Source organism: Vipera berus, assembly GCF_964194415.1.
Source record: "Vipera berus genome assembly, chromosome: 6".
NCBI classification, from domain to species: Eukaryota; Metazoa; Chordata; class Lepidosauria; order Squamata; family Viperidae; genus Vipera; species Vipera berus.
This window is the reverse complement of record NC_138208.1, coordinates 70,377,257-70,396,040: the sequence shown is the minus strand read 5'-3', so window position 1 is coordinate 70,396,040 and position 18,784 is coordinate 70,377,257. Positions and strand designations below refer to the sequence as shown.

The window sequence follows — 18,784 nt, the reverse complement described above, 5'->3', positions numbered from 1 at the left end:
TCAATCACTTTACAGTGAAGTACACACTTAGGATCTGAAGGTAGAAGAATAATTACTAATAATTCCAAATTTGTTAATCTGCCATTTTCTCATAGATACATATTTGAACACAAAGGTAATGAGCGAATCTTATTTATCAATAACTGCTCGCTGACAGATGATGCCCGTTATCATGTCACAGCTGGAGATGAGAAATGCTCTACTGAATTGTTTGTTAGAGGTACAGTAACGAATCACTATTGTTATTTCAAAGCTTCTCTCCATTTCTTTAATAGAGTCAAATCTCAATTTAATAAATGCGTATGCATTAGATTTCAGATTAAACACAGACAATTTAAACTCAGTTTTATCCCCGTTTAACAATCACCCTCATTTTGTGGACAAATGGGAACCTTTCAATAAGATCTAAAGATGGAGGATCCAATATATCTCTGCAGAGTTCCACTATTATTTATTTATTTATTTATTTAATAATATTTATATACCGCCCTTCTCCCGAAGGACTCAGGGCGGTGAACAGGGCAAGAATAAAAAATACAAAGTTACAAAAGTTAAAAAAGAATTAAATATATGCCCACTAAAACAGTAAATACAAATATTAAAATAACAATAAAAAACCCCACCCCCATTGGCAGTTGAATGGGTGGGTGGAGGGGAATCTTGGAATCCAATGCAAAATGGATCAAAGTGTATATATAACCCTAAAATTTAATGCCTGACCAGCCTCTGAAATTCCTGAGAACTTCATTTTTCCAGATGGTATGGAGGAACTTGGTCTCTCTGATTCAAAGAAAGCTATAGCATGAGAAATCACCTAATATCAGAGATGGCTTCTTTGTTTGTTTGTTTGTTTGTTTGTTTGTTTGTTTGTTTGTTTTAAAAATGAGTCTTTGTGATCCTTTGTTCATGATTTTTTTTCTTCCTTCAGAGCCTCCAATAATAGTGACAAAAGGCCTGGAAGACACCAATGGTTATATTGGTGACAGAATAGAATTATCAGTTGAAGTGTCTGAAGATGATGCAAATGTGAAATGGTAGGCCAATTACCTCATTCTTTCATAAATAGTTTAAACCTGAATTCACTAAGGCTAGTGGTAACTAATCAAGACAGTCACACCTAAGTTCACTCCCATTTCTTTTACCTGAATTTGATTATCACTCTTTAGCTGAATTCAGTCCTTATGAACCAAACACATTTGCTGAAAAATAAAAAGGCTTTTTAATGCTTGCTAAACGGAAGTCACTAAAGATGACAGACAATGCAAGGCCTTGATAACCTTTCACAAAAGCATACGATACAGAATGAAAACAGATGGAAACTGTCCTGAGACTAATGTTTTCTAAACTAGAACAAAAGAGCCAAAATGCACATCGAATTATGCAGCAGTAAAGAAGGGACGCGGTGGCTCAGTGGGTTAGGACACTGAGCTTGTCGATCAGAAGGTCGGCAGTTTGGTGGGTTGAATCCCGAGTGCCGCGTAAAAGAGTGCCTGTTACTCATCCCAGCTTCTGCCAACCTAGCAGTTCGAAAGCACGTAAAAATGCAAGTAAAAAAATAGGGACCACTACGGTGGGAAGGTAACAACGTTCCGTGCGCCTTTGGCGTCTAGTCATGCCGGCCACATGACCACGGAGACGTCCTTGGACAAGCACTGGACAATTCACACTTCTTCTCTGGCATCTACAGAGGGGATAAAAAAAAAGTAAGATGGTGCTACATAAGTCAAAGCCATGCAACTTTGTATATGCATGCAGTTACCCGCTTGCCTTTCTTTGATCACAGTCATAGCTGGTGGTGTGTTTGGCCTTAAAAAAAACAAAACTAAGCTAAATTCTGCAACCTTATAAAACTTTCCTGATCTATTCTGATCCTACCTGATCAAGAAGATTTCCTTCTATCCCTTTTTGTTTGTCTCATATACCAATCTTTTCTTCTTCTTTTTTTGTTTTATTTTGTTTCATTTAAAAGATGGCTTTTTTCAATCAAATAAAGATTTTGAGCCCTTTTTTTAGTAAGTTAATGTATATCACATTTTAGAAGTTAATGTATATCATTTGGGGATGTTGTTATTGTTCATCAGGTTTAAGAATGGTGTGGAGTTGCCCCTTGATAGTAAATCAAGATATAAAGTTAAAGTCGAGGGTAAAAAGCACACTTTGATTATTGAAGAAGCAACAAAAGCTGACAATGCAACATACTCAGTGATGACAACTGGAGGACAATCAGCTGCCAAACTGACCGTTGGTTGTGAGTGAAGGTTTTATTTCTAGCTTATTAGTAGGAATCCTTTTTAAAATATATATATATATTAGCATGCCCTTGTCACCTCACAGATAAACTTTGACTGGTTTGAAGATGAGTTGGTACCTTTAGTTGATCCAAAATGTGATGGCCTGTCTGTTGACATATCAATAGCAGATTAAATAATCTAACATTTGTACTGCAGGCCAACATTGGTTCTGAGTTCAATTTAACATATTGATTATTACTTTTAAATTCCTTGGTGCCTAGATACCTAAGGAGAATCTTTTCTGTCCACGTATGGCCTATCCCATGATTCTGAGGGAGGGTGCATTAAGGGAATTGGAGACTTAATCCTTTAACTTCTCAATGGCTGCCCCCCCAAAAAAAAGATTTTTTGGAATCCCATGCCTCCTGAGATACGGAAGCCCCCAATCTGTTGGACTTAAAAGGCTTAATGACAAGGTGCTATCAAATAGACTGCCTTATTTTTATTTTTATTTTATTTATTATATCCCACCTTTATTATTTCTACAAATAACTCAAGGCAGTGACCATATCCAACACATCTTCCTCCTCCTAGTTTACCCACAACAATAACACTGTGAGATGTGATGAGCTGAGAGAGAATGATGGCCCAAGATCTTACAACTGGCTTTCATGGCTAAAGTGGGACTTGAACCTATGATCTCCCACTTTCTAGCCCAGTGCCTTAAACATAACCCGACAGAGCAGATAACCTATTACATCAAATAAATATTATATTCTGGGTCATGTTTACATCAAAGGGATTTTTTATATTTACAGAATAATATCTCATCTCATATCAGCGTGTTAAAAAGTTGGTAAGCTGTAGATGCATATTAGCTAAAGAATTCTGACTGGTAAGGTCCAGGAAGAGAGCTTTCTCTGCCATTGCTCCCGTCCTCATTCTCCCTCCCTTAGGTGAGACAGGCCCCAAACCTCCTGGCCTTTTGGAAAAGGTGAAAAACATAGTTCTGCGGCCTTGCCTGGGGAATGCAGCCATGAGGCTGGTTAGCATCCTGAAAGTCCTCCCTCTGCCTTTTAACTAACTTTTAACATTTTAATCACGCTTGCCTGTTTTTAAAGTTTATATACCATTTTTAGGTTCTAAGATCTTATTTCTACACTGCCCAAAGTCCTTCTGTGGGAAAGATGGGTGATTTCAAAATTAGATATAGGAATAAATATTAGAATTTCCAAATCTATGCAAGTGTCCATCGCATATGCAGTCCTTTTTGTCCACATTTACAATCGACACTTTTGTCAATTGACACTTTTGACACTTCAGAATGAGGTGGCCAGCAGGGCACCACACACACCAGGCCCATCCTGTGTTCCTAGCTATAGTCTAGACGTGTAAGTATGTGATCTAGTCTGGTGTCACTGAACAAATATCCCATAATAAAACAAGTCTAGCAGTCTCTCATTCCTCATTTCTTAAGTGAGGCCACTGAAGATATTGCGTCCACTGGAAGATCAGACTGTCCGGCTCGGCAAAGAGATCTCTTTGAAGTGTGAGATTTCTGAATATGTAGAAGGAAAGTGGTACAAAAACGGGCAGCTGCTCCAGCCCAGTGATCGCATCAAATTATATCACAAAGGAAGGTAAGCTTGTAACTTAGACCAGGAGAAATAATGATAGTAAAAACAGTGGATTTTCCCAAAGATATTTGGGAAATTGAAGCAGGATTTCAGGGGGGGGAAATCATTTTGGGATATGGCTTGTCCTAATGATTATTCTTCCAAATCATTCCATTTATGCTTCAGATAAAGTTGGCAAAAATCTCTTTGTGTGCAAAAGTAACAGAATGTTCTCGTATGACCCTGATATTCCGGTTTTCACCTGCTATGTGCCAACTTGCTCATTCTCGGAAGAGTCCCTTGTTTTCTGTGTGGCTCTTCCCCAGATCTGGGAAACTATGTTGGGCTGAACTATGCCTGGAGCCACTTCAGAATAATCACCTCCCGAACCTGTTGAACAACCTCCAAAACAGCTGGGAGAAAATCAGAAGATTCCAGGGAGCATTAGAAAACTCTGTTGCCAAAATAGAGAATTTTGCAGCTCCATTTGTAAATATATGAAGTTCAGATATTTGTTCCTGTAAATATCTCAAGTTTAGTTCATTATGGTTGAGAACCCTTTTTTAATAATATTCATCCTAAAAACTGTATTTTGGTCTGCATATCTCCAGATATGTGCAATTTTCTTTGCAATTTTGCTTACTTCAACTTTGTTTTGCAAATAATTGTCAATATTAGCACTTTTGTATGTTGTTTTATGAATATATATGTACTTTTGTACAGTATAAAATATGAACAAAATGAATTTCTTCCCCCATCTTTAGCTCCAGTGCATTTATTTTGTGAAAGCTGCAGTAATAATGATAAATAGATACAAGGACCAATTTACATGGGAATATGTACTATTAAAATCACTGAGCTTTATTTCTAATTAAACATATCTAGGACTACATTATTAAACCCTTCACCACCATCCTTTTTCTGCAAAATGTTATATAGCTCCCTCTTTAACTCAAGATTCAATATTCAAATAAAGTTTCTATGCAAATTTTTGCAATACCTCCTTATTTTTTTAAAAAATGTATACAGGCAATCCTCAACTTACAAGCACAATTGAGCCCAAAATTTCTGTTGTTAAGTGAGACATTTGTTAAGTGAGGTTTGGCCCATTTTACAACTTTTTCTTGCCACAGTTGTTAAGTGAATCACTGCAGTTGATAAGTTAGTAACCCAGTTGTTAAATGAACTGGGCTTCCACATTGACTCTGCATGTTAGAAGGTTGCAAAAGTGATTACATGACCCCGGGACACTGCAACCAATGGAATGTAATATATAACTATAATCCAGTTGTCAAGAGCCTGAATTTTGATCACATGACCATGGAGATGCTGCAAGGGTCGTAACTGTGAAAAACGTTCATAAGTCACATTTTTCAGTGCCATTGTACCTGTATACATTTCAAGCTCATTTTTTCATTTGGGACTTACCTAATACTGCAATTTGCACACAATAGAAATGCTTGATATGCTGAATTTGCCATAGATCAAAAAGCTTTTGAAAAGCTGAGCTTTTCAGTTGCCTTACCTTTTCACAACAATAAAATGTATTGTAGGTTCTACACAAATTAATAACAGGCTTGTGAGAAAGTGTAATAGAGGAAAGACAATTATGTGAATACAGTCTCCTCTATTATTTTTTTCTAGATTAACAATCAAGCTCAGAGAGGATCATGCAGATGATCTTTCCAGTTTAACTGTCCTTTTGCTTTCACCATCACCCCGTTTCTCCAGGGTGGGGCCCTCTATCCCTTGTAGTTATCTGGCCATGTAGGAATAAGGATATTTATTTTGGTTTCCTATCTTGATTTTTTTAATAGAATCCATCGGTTAATTATTGATAGCTCACTTGTGGAGGATGATGGTGAATACACGTTTGTTCCAGATGCCTACAATGTCAACATCCCTTGCAAAGTTCATATTATAGGTAATTCCTATGTTTCTCTCTTTTTTGGCTCTGTCATGTTCTTATAGACCGGTAATAAGACAAGTGCACAGAAGTGATATGATGTTCCTAAAATGGACTGATCATTGGATGTTCTGGAGTGACCTAGTAAAGCCAACTGAGCTTTGGAACTATCTTGCTGTGTTAGGATTGCAACTTCAAAATTCCCAGGCAATAGCCAGGGTTTCCAGTCTGTTTCCTGCATTTCAGCCTTATGGAATTCTGTGGGACACGGTGGCTCAGTGGGTTAGGACGCTGAGCTTGTCGATCAGAAGGTCGGCGGTTTGGCAGGTCGAATCATGAGTGCCGCGTAACAGAGTGAGTGCCTGTTACTCGATCCAGCTTCTGCCAACCTAGCAGTTCGAAAGCACATAAAAATGCAAGTAGAAAAATAGGGACCACTATGGTGGGAAGGTAACAGCGTTCCGTGCGCCTTTGGTGTCTAGTCATGTTGGCCACATGTCCATGGAGATGTCCTCGGACAAGCGCTGGCTCTTCGGCTTTAAAACAGAGATGAGCACCAGCCCCTAGAGTTGGAAACGACTAGCACGCATGTGCGGGGGAACCTTTACCTTTACGTTTACATAATTTGTAGTGATTGTGTTGGCCATTTCTACAGTAAAATAGTGTTTTAAATATTGTAGGAAATGGTCTAGTAGATGTTGATCTGGACTGGAATGAATCATGAGGAAAACATTAAAGGTCTGGATTGTACACTTCCATAACTGCTATCACATTAAATAAATATTGATGTGGTTACTAATAATCACAAGTCACAGTATTAATAATGTCATGCCCCATATAGATAATATACTATATCTATTAAGAAGAAACTTCACCGTGATGAAAGTTTGTGCAAAGGATTTCTTTGAAGCACTGTTATGATGCAATACTCTCTTCCTTCTAAAGCGAAAGAAGTGAAAGTGTTACATTGCTTCACTTCACATCACTCAAGGCTATACTTTGCCTCCCAAAGTGCATCATATCACAGAGGCTATGCAATTGTCTTTGCAGAGTGACAACACAATTCTCCTGATAAAGTACTTTTCCTTTTCCTTTTTATTTCTGGCAGTTTTGGAAAGGGGGAAAAAAGCTGAACATATGCAGTAAATGTACTTTTCCAGGCTTCTCGCCCTAGGAGAACATACCTGGTTGCTTCTTTTAATTTCCTTTCAACTCCAGCCCGGGTGGCAATTTATTATGCTTTTTAGTTTCAGTCATTGGTTGGACTTGTCTTTTTAAAAATTTGTTAAGAGGTCAGCTATCTCCCACAGGATGCCTCAGAGATATCTTGTTGTTGTTGTTGTTGTTGTTGTTGTTGTTGTTGTTAGCTGCGATGTCGTGTCCGACCCATTGCGACCCTATGGACAACATTCCTTCAGGCCTTCCTGTCCTCTAACATCTTCTGGAGTCCATTTAAGCTCACACCTACTGCTTCAGTGACTCCATCCAGCCACCTCATTCTCTGTCGTCCCCTTCTTCTATTGCCCTCAATCTTTCCCAGCATTAGGCTCTTCTCCAGTGAGTCCTTCCTTCTCATTAGGTGGCCAAAGTATTTGAGTTTTAGCTTCAGGATCTGGCCTTCTAAAGAGCAGTCAGGGTTGATCTCCTCTAGGACTGACCGGTTTGATCGCCTTGCAGTCCAAGGGACTCGCAGGAGTCTTCTCCAGCACCACAGTTCAAAGGCCCCAATTCTTTGGCGCTCAGCCTTTTTTATGGTCCAGCTTTCACTGCCATACATTGCAACTGGGAAGACCATAGCCTTGACTATATTCACTTTTGTTGACAGGGTGATATCTCTGCTTTTTAGTGTGCTGTCTAGAATTGCCATGGCTTTCCTCCCGAGGAGCAAGCGTCTTTTAATTTCTTGGCTACAGTCCCCATCTGCAGTGATCTTGGAGCCCAGGAAAATAAAATCTGTCATTACCTCCATTTCTTCCCCATTTATTTGCCAGGAATTGAGAGGGCCTGATGCCATGATCTTGGTTTTCTTAATGTTAAGTTTCAACCCATGTTTTGCACTCTCCTTCTTCACCCGCAACAAGAGGCTCTTTAGTTCTTCTTCACTTTCTGCCATTAGAGTGGTATCATCTGCATATCTTAGGTTGTTTATATTTCTTCCGGCAATCTTAATTCCAACTTTTGATTCATCAAGCCCTATAAGTTAAATAGGCAGGGCGACAGTATACAGCCTTGCCGAACTCCTTTCCCAATTTTGAACCAATCAGTGGTTCCGTGTCCAGTTCTCACTGTTGCTTCTTGACCTGCATATAGGTTTCTCAAGAGACAAATAAGATGGTCTGGTACGCCCATCTCTTTAAGAACTTGCCAGAGTTTGTTATGATCCACACAATCAAAGGCTTTAGCATAGCCAATGAAGCAGAAGTAGATGTTTTTCTGGAACTCTCTAGCTTTCTCCATGATCCAGCGTACGTTGGCAATTTGATCTCTAGTTCCTCTGCCTCTTCGAAATCCTGCCTGTACTTCTGGTAGTTCTCGATTCACATACTGCTGGAGTCTAGCTTGTAGGATTTTAAGCATAACTTTACTAGCATGGAAAATGAGTGCAATGGTGCGATAGTTTGAACATTCTTTGGCACTGCCTTTCTTTGGAATTGGAATGTAAACTGATCTTTTCCAGTCCTGTGGCCACTGTTCCAAATTTGCTGGCAAATTGAGTGTAGCACTTTTACCGCATCGTCTTTTAAGATTTTGAATAGCTCAGCTGGAATACTGTCATCTCCACTAGCTTTGTTGTTGCTCAGCTTTTCTAAGGCCCACTTCACTTCACATTCTAGGATGTCTGGCTCAAGGTCAGTGACCACCTCATTGTGATTATCAGGGACGTTAAGCTCATTCTTGTATAGTTCTTCTGTGTAATTTTATCACCTCTTCTTAATCTCTTTTGCCTCTGTTAGGTCCCTGCCATTTTGGTCCTTTATCATGTCCATTTTTGCATTAAACGTTCCCTTCATCTCTCCAATTTTCTTGAAAAGATCTCTGGTCCTCCCTATTCTATTGTTTTCTTCTATTTCTTTGCATTGTTCATTTAAGAAGGCATTCTTATCTCTTCTAGCTACTCTCTGGAATTCTGCACTCAATTGGGCGTATCTTTCTTTTTCTCCCTTGCCTTTCGCTTCCCTCCTTTCCTCAGCTATTTGCAAAGCTTCCTCAGACAGCCATTTTGCTTTCTTGCATTTCTTTTTCTTTGGGATGGTTTTGGTTGCTACTGTTCTGAACCAGCCCTCTTCTCCCAACCCCTAATTAAGAGACGAGTCTGGAAAGCGTCCAAGGCTAAAAGGCTTCTGCCAAGGTTTAATTATGCAGATAACAAAACACAAGAGCTTGTCTTCTCAAACGAAAAAGTTGCTTTCAGCAACTAGCCCCTCCCCAAACACTTCTTTTATAGAGAGCTCAGGGCGTGGTCTCCCTGTGCCTCCTCCCGAGGAGTCCCATAGTCTTTCTTTGTTTGTCCCTGCTCGTCTGCCTCCTACGTCGGGCGTCCTTGAACAGGGCCAGCTGTGGGTCATCATCCTCCGCACTCTCGGGCTCACACAGCTGAGAAGAGGTCCCCGGCTGAGGACTCTGCAAAGCCTCCAAATCATCATCAGCCGGTTCGTTTCCCTCCTCCCCCACATCTGAGTCCTCCGATACATCGGACCCGGCTGTCGGACCCACCGGCTGGCCCTGAGTCACAACACTATCCCGCACCGCAGGGCCCTTCCCTCGGGTCTGCCGATCCGGATGCGGTCGGGATGGGAACTGTTCGTGAAAAGCAGTCACCAACGCAGGGGCATGAACGGCGGTCGCGTCTTCCCATGTGAAGTCCTCCGGCCCGTACCCTTTCCACTCGATCAGGTACTGGAAGCGACCTTTCAGCCAGCGGGAATCCCTGATGCTGGCGACCTCGTACTCGGGGGTGCTGCCTCCATCACGAGTTCCTGATGGGGGAGGTTCCGCTTGGCGAAGTGGACAGGCCGGTTGTTCGGGGACCAACAAGGACCGATGGAAGACGGGGTGCACGCGCAGGGAACGTGGCAGAGTTAAACGATAGGCGACCGGGTTGATGACGGCCTCGACTGGGAACGGTCCAAGGTAACGGTGGTCCAGCTTCCTCGCCGGCCGAGTGGATGGTAGGTTCCTGGTGGACAGCCAGACCCGATCCCCCACCGATAGTGGAGGCGTATCCCTTCTCGACCGATCGGCGAACCTCTTGTAGTCGGCCTTGGCCTTCTCCAGCTGCCGTCGCACCAACCGATGGATCGCCTGTAACTCCGCCATGAATTCGTTCGCTGCCGGCTCCGGTGAGTCCACGGGAGAAAGAGGGAAGAACCTGGGGTGATAACCCACGTTGGCCAAGAACGGTGTCATCTGCGTGGAGGTGTGTTGCGAGTTATTAAAGGCAAACTCGGCTATGGCCAAATAGTCCACCCAGTTGTCCTGCTGCAGGTTAACATAGCAGCGCAGATACTGCTCTAAGATGCCGATGACCTTCTCGGTACCCCCGTCGGTCTGAGGATGATGCGCGGACGAGAGGCAAACCTTAATGTCCAACGCCCGCATCAACTCCTGCCAGAAGCGGGCTGTAAACTGGGCCCCCCTATCGGAGACGACCCTGTCGGGAAGGCCGTGCAGCCGGAACACCTGTTGGATGAACATGCGACTAGTGGCGCGAGCTGACGGTAAGCCGCGACAGGGGATGAAGTGCGCCATCTTGGTCAACATGTCCACCACCATAAACACTGTCGTGAAGCCGGAGGATGGGGGTAGATCCGTCAGAAAGTCCATGGACACAGCCCCCCAGGGTCTCTTGGGCGTTGGCAAAGGCTGCAGTAAACCAGGCGGGGCCCCTGTCGCTGACTTGGCCTGCCTGCATGGGACGCAGGAGGTGACATAAGACTGGACATCGTGTCGGACTCGGGGCCACCAGAAAGTACGGGAGACCAGGTTCAGAGTCTTGAACAGGCCAAAATGCCCCGCAGCCGGGTTATCATGACATTGGCTGAGGACGAGTCCCCTGAGTGGCCCTCCTGGAACATAGAGCCGGTCACGATAATACAGGAGTCCATCCGTGACCGACCAAGGTGAATCTGGCCCCACCTCTTCCTTCCGCTGAGCCACCCACGCCTCCTGCTGCTGCGCCTCCCGGATCCGAGCCCGTATATCCACCGGCTCCCGTACCGCAGCAAAAGACTCGACGGGGATCACTGTCCTGGGCGGAAGCTTGTCTTCCACTCGGGTGTACTCGGGCTTCCTGGACAGAGCATCCGCTCTCTGGTTGTGCCCGCTTGGTATGTACCGCACCCGAAAGTCAAACCTCGCAAAGAAGAGGGACCACCGGATCTGGCATTGGTTCAAATTCCGAGCGGTCTGCAGACTTTCCAGATTCTTGTGGTCCGTCCGGACCTCGATTTGATGCCGCGCCCCCTCCAGATGATGCCTCCAAGCCTCGAACGCCGCCTTGATGGCCAGCAGCTCCTTCTCCCAGATGGTATAGTTGCGCTCCGAGGGATTCAATTTCCGAGAGTGATACGCGCAAGGGAAAAGGGTACCGTTGGGCGTCGCTGCCTGGAGTAACACGGCCCCAATGGCAATGTCGGAGGCGTCCGCCTCCACGACAAACGGCCGTTGCGGGTCAGGATGCTTCAAGATGGGCTCCTTCATGAAGGCGTCCTTCAAAGCTTGGAACGCCTGTTGTTCGGGGGCGTTCCACTGGAACCGAGTCTTCTTCTGCAGGAGCCGGGTGAGGGGGGCTGTCAAGGCAGCAAAGCCAGGGATGAATGTCCGATAGTAGTTGGCAAATCCAAGAAGTCGCTGAACATCCTTCACGCGACGCGGGGGTTGCCAACTCTGCAACGACTCAACTTTACTTGGATCCATGGCGATGCCCTCGGGAGAAATGCGGTGGCCCAAGAAATCAATGGTCACCTGGTAGAACTGGCACTTCTCCAACTTGGCAAACAGCCGATGTTTCCGGAGGCGCTGCAGGACCTGACGGAGATGCTGATGATGCGCTTCACGCGACGGGGAGTAAATCAGGATGTCGTCCAGGTAAATCACAACAAACTGGTCCAACAGATCCCGAAAGATGTCGTTCATAAAATGCTGAAACACAGCGGGGGCGTTGGTCAGGCCAAACGGCATCACCGTGTACTCGAAATGTCCATAGCGAGTACCAAACGCTGTCTTCCACTCATCACCCGGCCGAACCCTGACGAGGTTGTAAGCTCCACGCAGGTCCAGTTTCGTGAAGATCTTAGCCTCCCGGAGTCGGTCCAAGAGCTCGGGGATGAGGGGCAGCGGGTAGCGGTTACGCACCGTGATAGCGTTGAGTTTCCGGTAGTCACAGCAAAGCCGTAACTCGCCCGACTTCTTTTTGACGAAGAGCACGGGCGCAGACACTGGCGAGGACGAGGGCCGGATGAATCCACGAGCCAAGTTCTTTGTCAGGAAGTCCCGCAATGCGGCCAACTCGGGCTCCGACATGGAGTACAAACGCCCCACTGGGAGAGGCGCATCAGGGACTAGGTCAATGGAGCAGTCGTAGGGCCTGTGCGGGGGTAATTGGTCCGCCTCTGACTCGCTGAACACGTCAGCAAAGTCGGACAGTACGGGAGGCAAGGAAACCCCTGAGGAACCCTCCACCTGGCCGGCACAGATATGGCGGGTGTGGTCCACGCACTGCAAACTTGGGAAGGTGACCAAGTTCTGAGACCAATAGATCTGTGGATCATGCGCCCGGAGCCACGCCAGTCCCAAGACCACGGGGAAGTGCAGATCCGAAGTGACGTAAAACTGAATGGCCTCCACATGGGTACTGATGGCCATACACACGGGTTGCGTGGCGGCCGTGATAGGCCCGGACAGGAGCACTCGACCATCGATGGTCTCCACAAGCATGGGCGGATCCACCGGACACTGGGGAACAGCCCATTTGGCCACAAAGGCCGAATCCATAAAGTTAGTGGTAGCCCCAGAGTCAATTAAGGCATGGACCGGAATCCCCTCTGGCTTGCCAGGAAGGATCAGTCGTGCCTCCAAAATCAAATGCCGTGGAGGTTCACAGGCACCGTCGGAACGGCGTCGCTCGGCGTGATCGTTGTGGGTCGCCCGATCTTTCACACCGTCTAGATCGGGCTCGGGCCGTATTCCCGATAGCAAAGCAGGGGACTTTCTCGGGGCAGGCTTGGTCACTGACGCCCGCTGACGCTTCTTCGGGCAAGAAGCAGCCAAATGTCCAGGGTCCCCACAGTAAAAACACAACCCCTCCGATCGTCGTCTGTCCATTTCCGTCACCGATAGACGGGACCTGGCGGCACCCAGCTCCATTGGCTCCTCCCTCTGGACTGGGGGCTCACGCACAACAGGGGCGGCAGGGGTCTGTGGGGTGGCACGGCGACTCTTACGCTGCTGCAGCCGGGCATCGATCCGCAGACAAAGATGGATCAGCCCATTCAGATCTGAGGGAATGTCCACGCGGGCCAGCTCATCCAACATCTCCTCTGACAAGCCATCCTGAAAGGCATCCACGAGCGCAGCCTCATTCCAGGCGGAATCCTGGCTAAGCAGCCGGAAATCGCTGATATAGGCCTGTAGGGGGCGCTGACCCTGCCTCAAAGCTTTCAGACGTCGGGTGGCGGTCTGTGCCTTAATCGGGTCCTCGTACATGAGGCGCATATGGTCACAAAACCCCCCAAAGTTATCCAACAAAGGGCTAGGCTGTGCCAACAGAGGCGTGCCCCAACGAGCTGCATCTCCCGACAGAAGGCTCAACACGAATCCCACCTTATCACGGTCAGTGGGGAAATCAGCTGCTCTCACGCTGATATAAAGCTGGCATTGTCCCAGGAAGGCAGGAAACAGTTCTGGTTTACCAGCAAACTTATCCGGCATAGCTAACTGACATTTCCTCCTGGGTGGGGGGGCAGCATGTACCTGAGCCTGCAGTTGTGCCACCTGAGTGGCCAGCAAGGTGAGTTGCTGGTTGAGCTGGGCATTCTCGGCAAGAAGCTGCTCCATCGTAGTATTAAGGGGTGGGTGGCTGAAAGCAAACTGTTCTGAACCAGCCCTCTTCTCCCAACCCCTAATTAAGAGACGAGTCTGGAAAGCGTCCAAGGCTAAAAGGCTTCTGCCAAGGTTTAATTATGCAGATAACAAAACACAAGAGCTTGTCTTCTCAAACGAAAAAGTTGCTTTCAGCAACTAGCCCCTCCCCAAACACTTCTTTTATAGAGAGCTCAGGGCGTGGTCTCCCTGTGCCTCCTCCCGAGGAGTCCCATAGTCTTTCTTTGTTTGTCCCTGCTCGTCTGCCTCCTACGTCGGGCGTCCTTGAACAGGGCCAGCTGTGGGTCATCATCCTCCGCACTCTCGGGCTCACACAGCTGAGAAGAGGTCCCCGGCTGAGGACTCTGCAAAGCCTCCAAATCATCATCAGCCGGTTCGTTTCCCTCCTCCCCCACATCTGAGTCCTCCGATACATCGGACCCGGCTGTCGGACCCACCGGCTGGCCCTGAGTCACAACAGCTACCTCTTGTACAATGTTGCGAACCTCTGTCCATAGTTCTTCAGGCACTCTGTCTATCAGATCTAATTCCTTAAATCTATTTGTCACCTCTGCTGTATATTCAACAGGGATATGATTTAATTCATACCTGAGTGGCCTAGCACTTTTCCCTACTTTCTTCAGTTTAAGTCTAAACTTTGCAATGAGAAGCTCATGGTCTGAGCCACAGTCAGTAGTATACCTGATGGTCATCTGAATTAAATTCACCTATTCCTGTCCATTTTAGTTCACTGATACCTAAGATGTCGATGTTCAGTCTTGTCATCTCTTGTTTGACCACGTCCAGCTTGCCTTGATTCATGGATCTTACATTCCAGGTTCCTATGGAGAAAAAGTCTTTACAGCATCGGACTTTCCTTTCACCACCAGACACATCCACAGCTGAGCGTCCTTTCGGCTTTGGCCCAGTCGCTTCATTCTTTCTGGCGCTACTAGTACTAGCCCTATGCTCTTCCCCAGTAGCATATTGGACACCTTCCGACCTGAGGGGCTCGTCTTCCAGCGTCATATTGTTTTGCCTTTTGGTACTGTCCATAGGGTTTTCATGGCAAAGATACTGGAGTGGGTTGCCATTTCCTTCTCCAGTGGATCACGTTTTGTCAGAACTCTTGGCTATGACCTTTCCGTCTTGGGTGGCCCTGTACGGCATAGCTCATAGCTTCATTGAATTATGCAAGCCCCTTTGCCATGACAAGGCAGTAATCCATGAAGGGGTATCTTGCCCACACACATAATACAGACCTACTTCAAATTATTCATGTTCCATAGTATACATGCAGCTATTTATCTATGAGTATGAATAAATTGCTCTAATGGGATTTGGAGAATCCTCCATTTTTCCCATTTCTGGTATAATATCAAAATTGCCAGGCTGTCTGAGGCAGGAAGAAGAATCTAGATGGAACCATGCATTAGACATTTACTCTGAAATATTAAATATTAATCCAAGAAATAAATTATAACAATAACAACTAGACGTTGCCAGGTATTTCAGTGGTATTATGAGAAAGTCTATGCTCTATATTATAGGAGAATTTTTCCAAGGATATGTTTGAACCAGAGACTAGGACACAATTATGTCAAAGCATAAATTAGTTTATTGGCAGTGCTGGAAATAAACATGTCTCAAAAGGTGTAGGATTATATACAAATTAGGGTGTGCACATAATTAGAAATAGCAGTATGACGTGGCTGTAGCACATCATGTATGGTATCTAATGAAGTCAGTGTTAGGGTTGCATTGTAACTATGAGATAACTGAGCAGAACTGTAAAGACAGGGGGGGGGGATTGAAAGAACAAAAAAACCCCAGTAATTCGAGTACATAGTTTCTTTTTAAGCAGTTAATGTTACAGGGTTAATCAGACTGTTTGTACTTCTCAATGTCTATGTTTGCTTTCTGGTAACATTTCTAGAACATTCTGGTAACATTTCATCATTGCTTGCCTTCTAAATGTTTTATGGCTGAGTTCATAATTCAGTTTTCCTGGAAAAGTGTCTTTGGGCAGAGGATGGTTGCTAAATTTGATACTATATAACTGAGCTAGTGCTTTGTTTTCCCCAGGAAGATTAGGGATTTTTAGCTTGACTCCCAAAACTCTTCTTCAGCATTATATGAACTCTGGCTTTGTATATATGAAGAGGTTTCTCCATTGCGAGATGTAAATGTTTCTTCTATCACACATTCAAATTTTGAGATGTTTTTCTTATCATGGAATTTCCTCAGTATCTTGGTTTTGCAGATCCTCCTAAGCTTCACCTTGAAGGCCTTGGTGATGATAACACGGTAACAGTTGTCGCGGGAACAAAATTACGTCTTGAAATCCCTGTTTCTGGGGAGCCTCCACCAAAGATCATGTGGAGCAGAGGAGAGAAGGTAAAATTGTAAATCTAAACAAATACATCTGAAGTCCAATCTTTTAAATAAGTTGTAATAAAATATGTAATGGCATGAAAGTACTCAGAATCTCTTGCACCAATAAGTACCATGTATCTGAACTAAACTCAGGAGGGGTTGTGAGCTGCTGGAGTTGCAATCACATCTAACAACCTGCTATCAGATAATTAAGTATATTAGGAACCATTCATAAAATATCACAGGTATCCAGAAAAGACAAAGGATAGAAAGGATAATTGGTATCCTCAGGACATGACAAACAGTAGTATACAAGTACTCTTCAACTTACAACTAATTGGTTAGCGACCTGAAGTTATGATGGACCTCCCAAGGGGTACATACGATCTGGTTCTGAAGTTCTGATGGCCACACACATCCCCACAATCATGTGACCACATGTTGGGCGCTTAGCAAGTGTACTGCATTTATGGCCATTTGCAGTGCCTGTGGTCACATGATCACATTTTACAACATTTTTACTTCAGCAGAACTGGCCCTTAGCAAACAATTAATTCACTTAACAACCATTGCAAAAAGGTCATTAAAATCAGGTCAGTCACATGGTGTCCCGTTTTACAACCATCACAACTTACAAGCATGATGGGCTATTCCACTAGGAACATAAATAGAATAGAATAGAGCTGGAAGGGACCTTGGAGACCTTCTAGTCCAGCCCCCTGCTCAAGCAGGAGATCCTATACCAGACATGTCAAACACAAGGCCCGGGTGCCGGATCCGGCCCGCGAAGTGGTTTCATGTGGCCCCCAAAGCCATCCTGGAAACAGTGAGGGAACAGCCCCCGCTGCCTTGGCCCTGGCCCAGAGACCCTCCTTCTGCCAGAGACCCCCAGATCTGTCCCACTCCTGCCCGGGCCCCCATAGGCACCCTTGATGCCAATGATGTAGAGCTGGCCATGCCCACCCAGTAAGGCCATACGCACTCCAGCCACGCCCACCCAGTAGGCCACGCCCACCCAGTAGGCCATGCCCACCCAGTAGGCCACGCCCACCCAGTAAGGCCATACGCACTCCAGCCACGCCCACCCGGCCCCCTGAGGGCAACCACAATGCTGATGTGGCCCTCAATGAAATTGAGTTTGACACCCCTGACCTATACCATCTCAGACAAGTGACTGTCTAGCCTCTTTTTAAAAATCTCCAGTGATGGAGCGCCCACGATTTCTGGGGGCAAGCTATTCCACTGGTTAATTGTCCTCAATGTCAGGAAGTTTCTCCTTAATCCCAGGTTGCTTCTCCCTTTGATCAGTTTCTAACCATTGTTTCTCGTCCTTCCCTCTGGTGCTTTGGTGAATAACATGACCCCCTCTTCTTTATGGCAGCCCCTCAAATACTGGAATACTGCTATCATGTCTCCCCTATTTCTTCTTTTCTTTAGACTAGCCAAACCCAAGTCCCGCAACCGTTCTTCGTATGTTTTAGTCTAGAGGCCTTTGATCATCTTAGTTGCTCTTCTCTGAATTTTTTCCAAACTCTCAACATCTTTTTTGTGATATGGTAACCAGTATTCCAGGTGTGGTCTTACTAGGGTTTTATAAAGCGGTACTAATACCTTGCATGATCTTGATTCTATGCCTCTGTTTATACAACCCAGGATTGTATTAGCTTTTTTGGCTGCTGCTGCACACTAGACAACTGGTAAAATTAGAACAATGCTAAAAATAAATCAACATGCTTTAAATTCTTTCTGTGAATTTAAGCCTATGATCAAGTATGTCCACAGGCTATAGTCAAAAAAGCCAAGATGGCCGCTGCAATGGTGTGATCAAAAATCCAAAGTTCACATCTCTTTTTTTTAATGTGTGATGCATAAAAAACAGGCAGAGCTTCAACTGCACCATCATCACTGGCATGCTTTTTTTTACCATGATAGTGGATAACTCTGTCCACTATCCCTCTTAATTGCTAGACCATTGTTTCCTAAATGTTTTGAAAACACGCACAAGAAAATGCAGGTAGGAACTGCCTCATTTAGCAACTCTTCGCTGTTATAACCATGATGCAAAAATAATCTTGCAACCAATCATGGCATTTATAACCATCACAGGTCTGTAAAGCCAAGTAATGCTGAAGTCAGATCATGATTACAATTGCAGTTTCACTTAGTGACCACTTCATTTAATGACTGAATTGTCAGTCCAATTGTGGTCAGTAAATGAGGACTACCTGTACAACTGAGAAATATTGCTAGACATTAGCATGCAGTATCAGAGATTCCTGAATGCTAGAGTGGGGAGATAATTTTTAAGGATGCAAGTATTTTTCAAGAGGGAATAATAATAATTATAATATATGTGACTGGGCCATCGGGCACAGTGGAATATGTCTTGTAAAATAACCATTTATCAAAATGTAAACTGGTAGAACTACTGCTCCCCCAGTTTTCCTTTATTAGTTCGAGTGATTTTTTTCTCACTTTCTCAATAAATAGATATGCTTCCAAGACTAAATTGTAATCATGTACTTTTAATTTTTCTAAGAAAGCCTTGAGGGCACATGTTAAGCCACAGCTAGCCT

General features: G+C 44.9%; 1 protein-coding gene across 4 annotated transcripts in view; it reads left to right on the top strand.

Annotated features, from left to right (window-relative positions):
* Nucleotides 1-18,784, top strand: part of MYBPC1 (myosin binding protein C1) — a 103,115-nt gene that overhangs the window by 57,922 nt on the left and 26,409 nt on the right. For all 4 annotated transcript variants that reach the window (XM_081331215.1, XM_081331213.1, XM_081331214.1 and 1 more), the window contains 6 exons: nucleotides 96-220; nucleotides 929-1,034; nucleotides 2,082-2,248; nucleotides 3,709-3,871; nucleotides 5,665-5,771; nucleotides 16,096-16,229. In XM_081331215.1, the coding sequence (XP_081187341.1) occupies nucleotides 96-220; nucleotides 929-1,034; nucleotides 2,082-2,248; nucleotides 3,709-3,871; nucleotides 5,665-5,771; nucleotides 16,096-16,229 (802 nt within the window). The remainder of the gene's footprint in view (nucleotides 1-95; nucleotides 221-928; nucleotides 1,035-2,081; nucleotides 2,249-3,708; nucleotides 3,872-5,664; nucleotides 5,772-16,095; nucleotides 16,230-18,784) is intronic.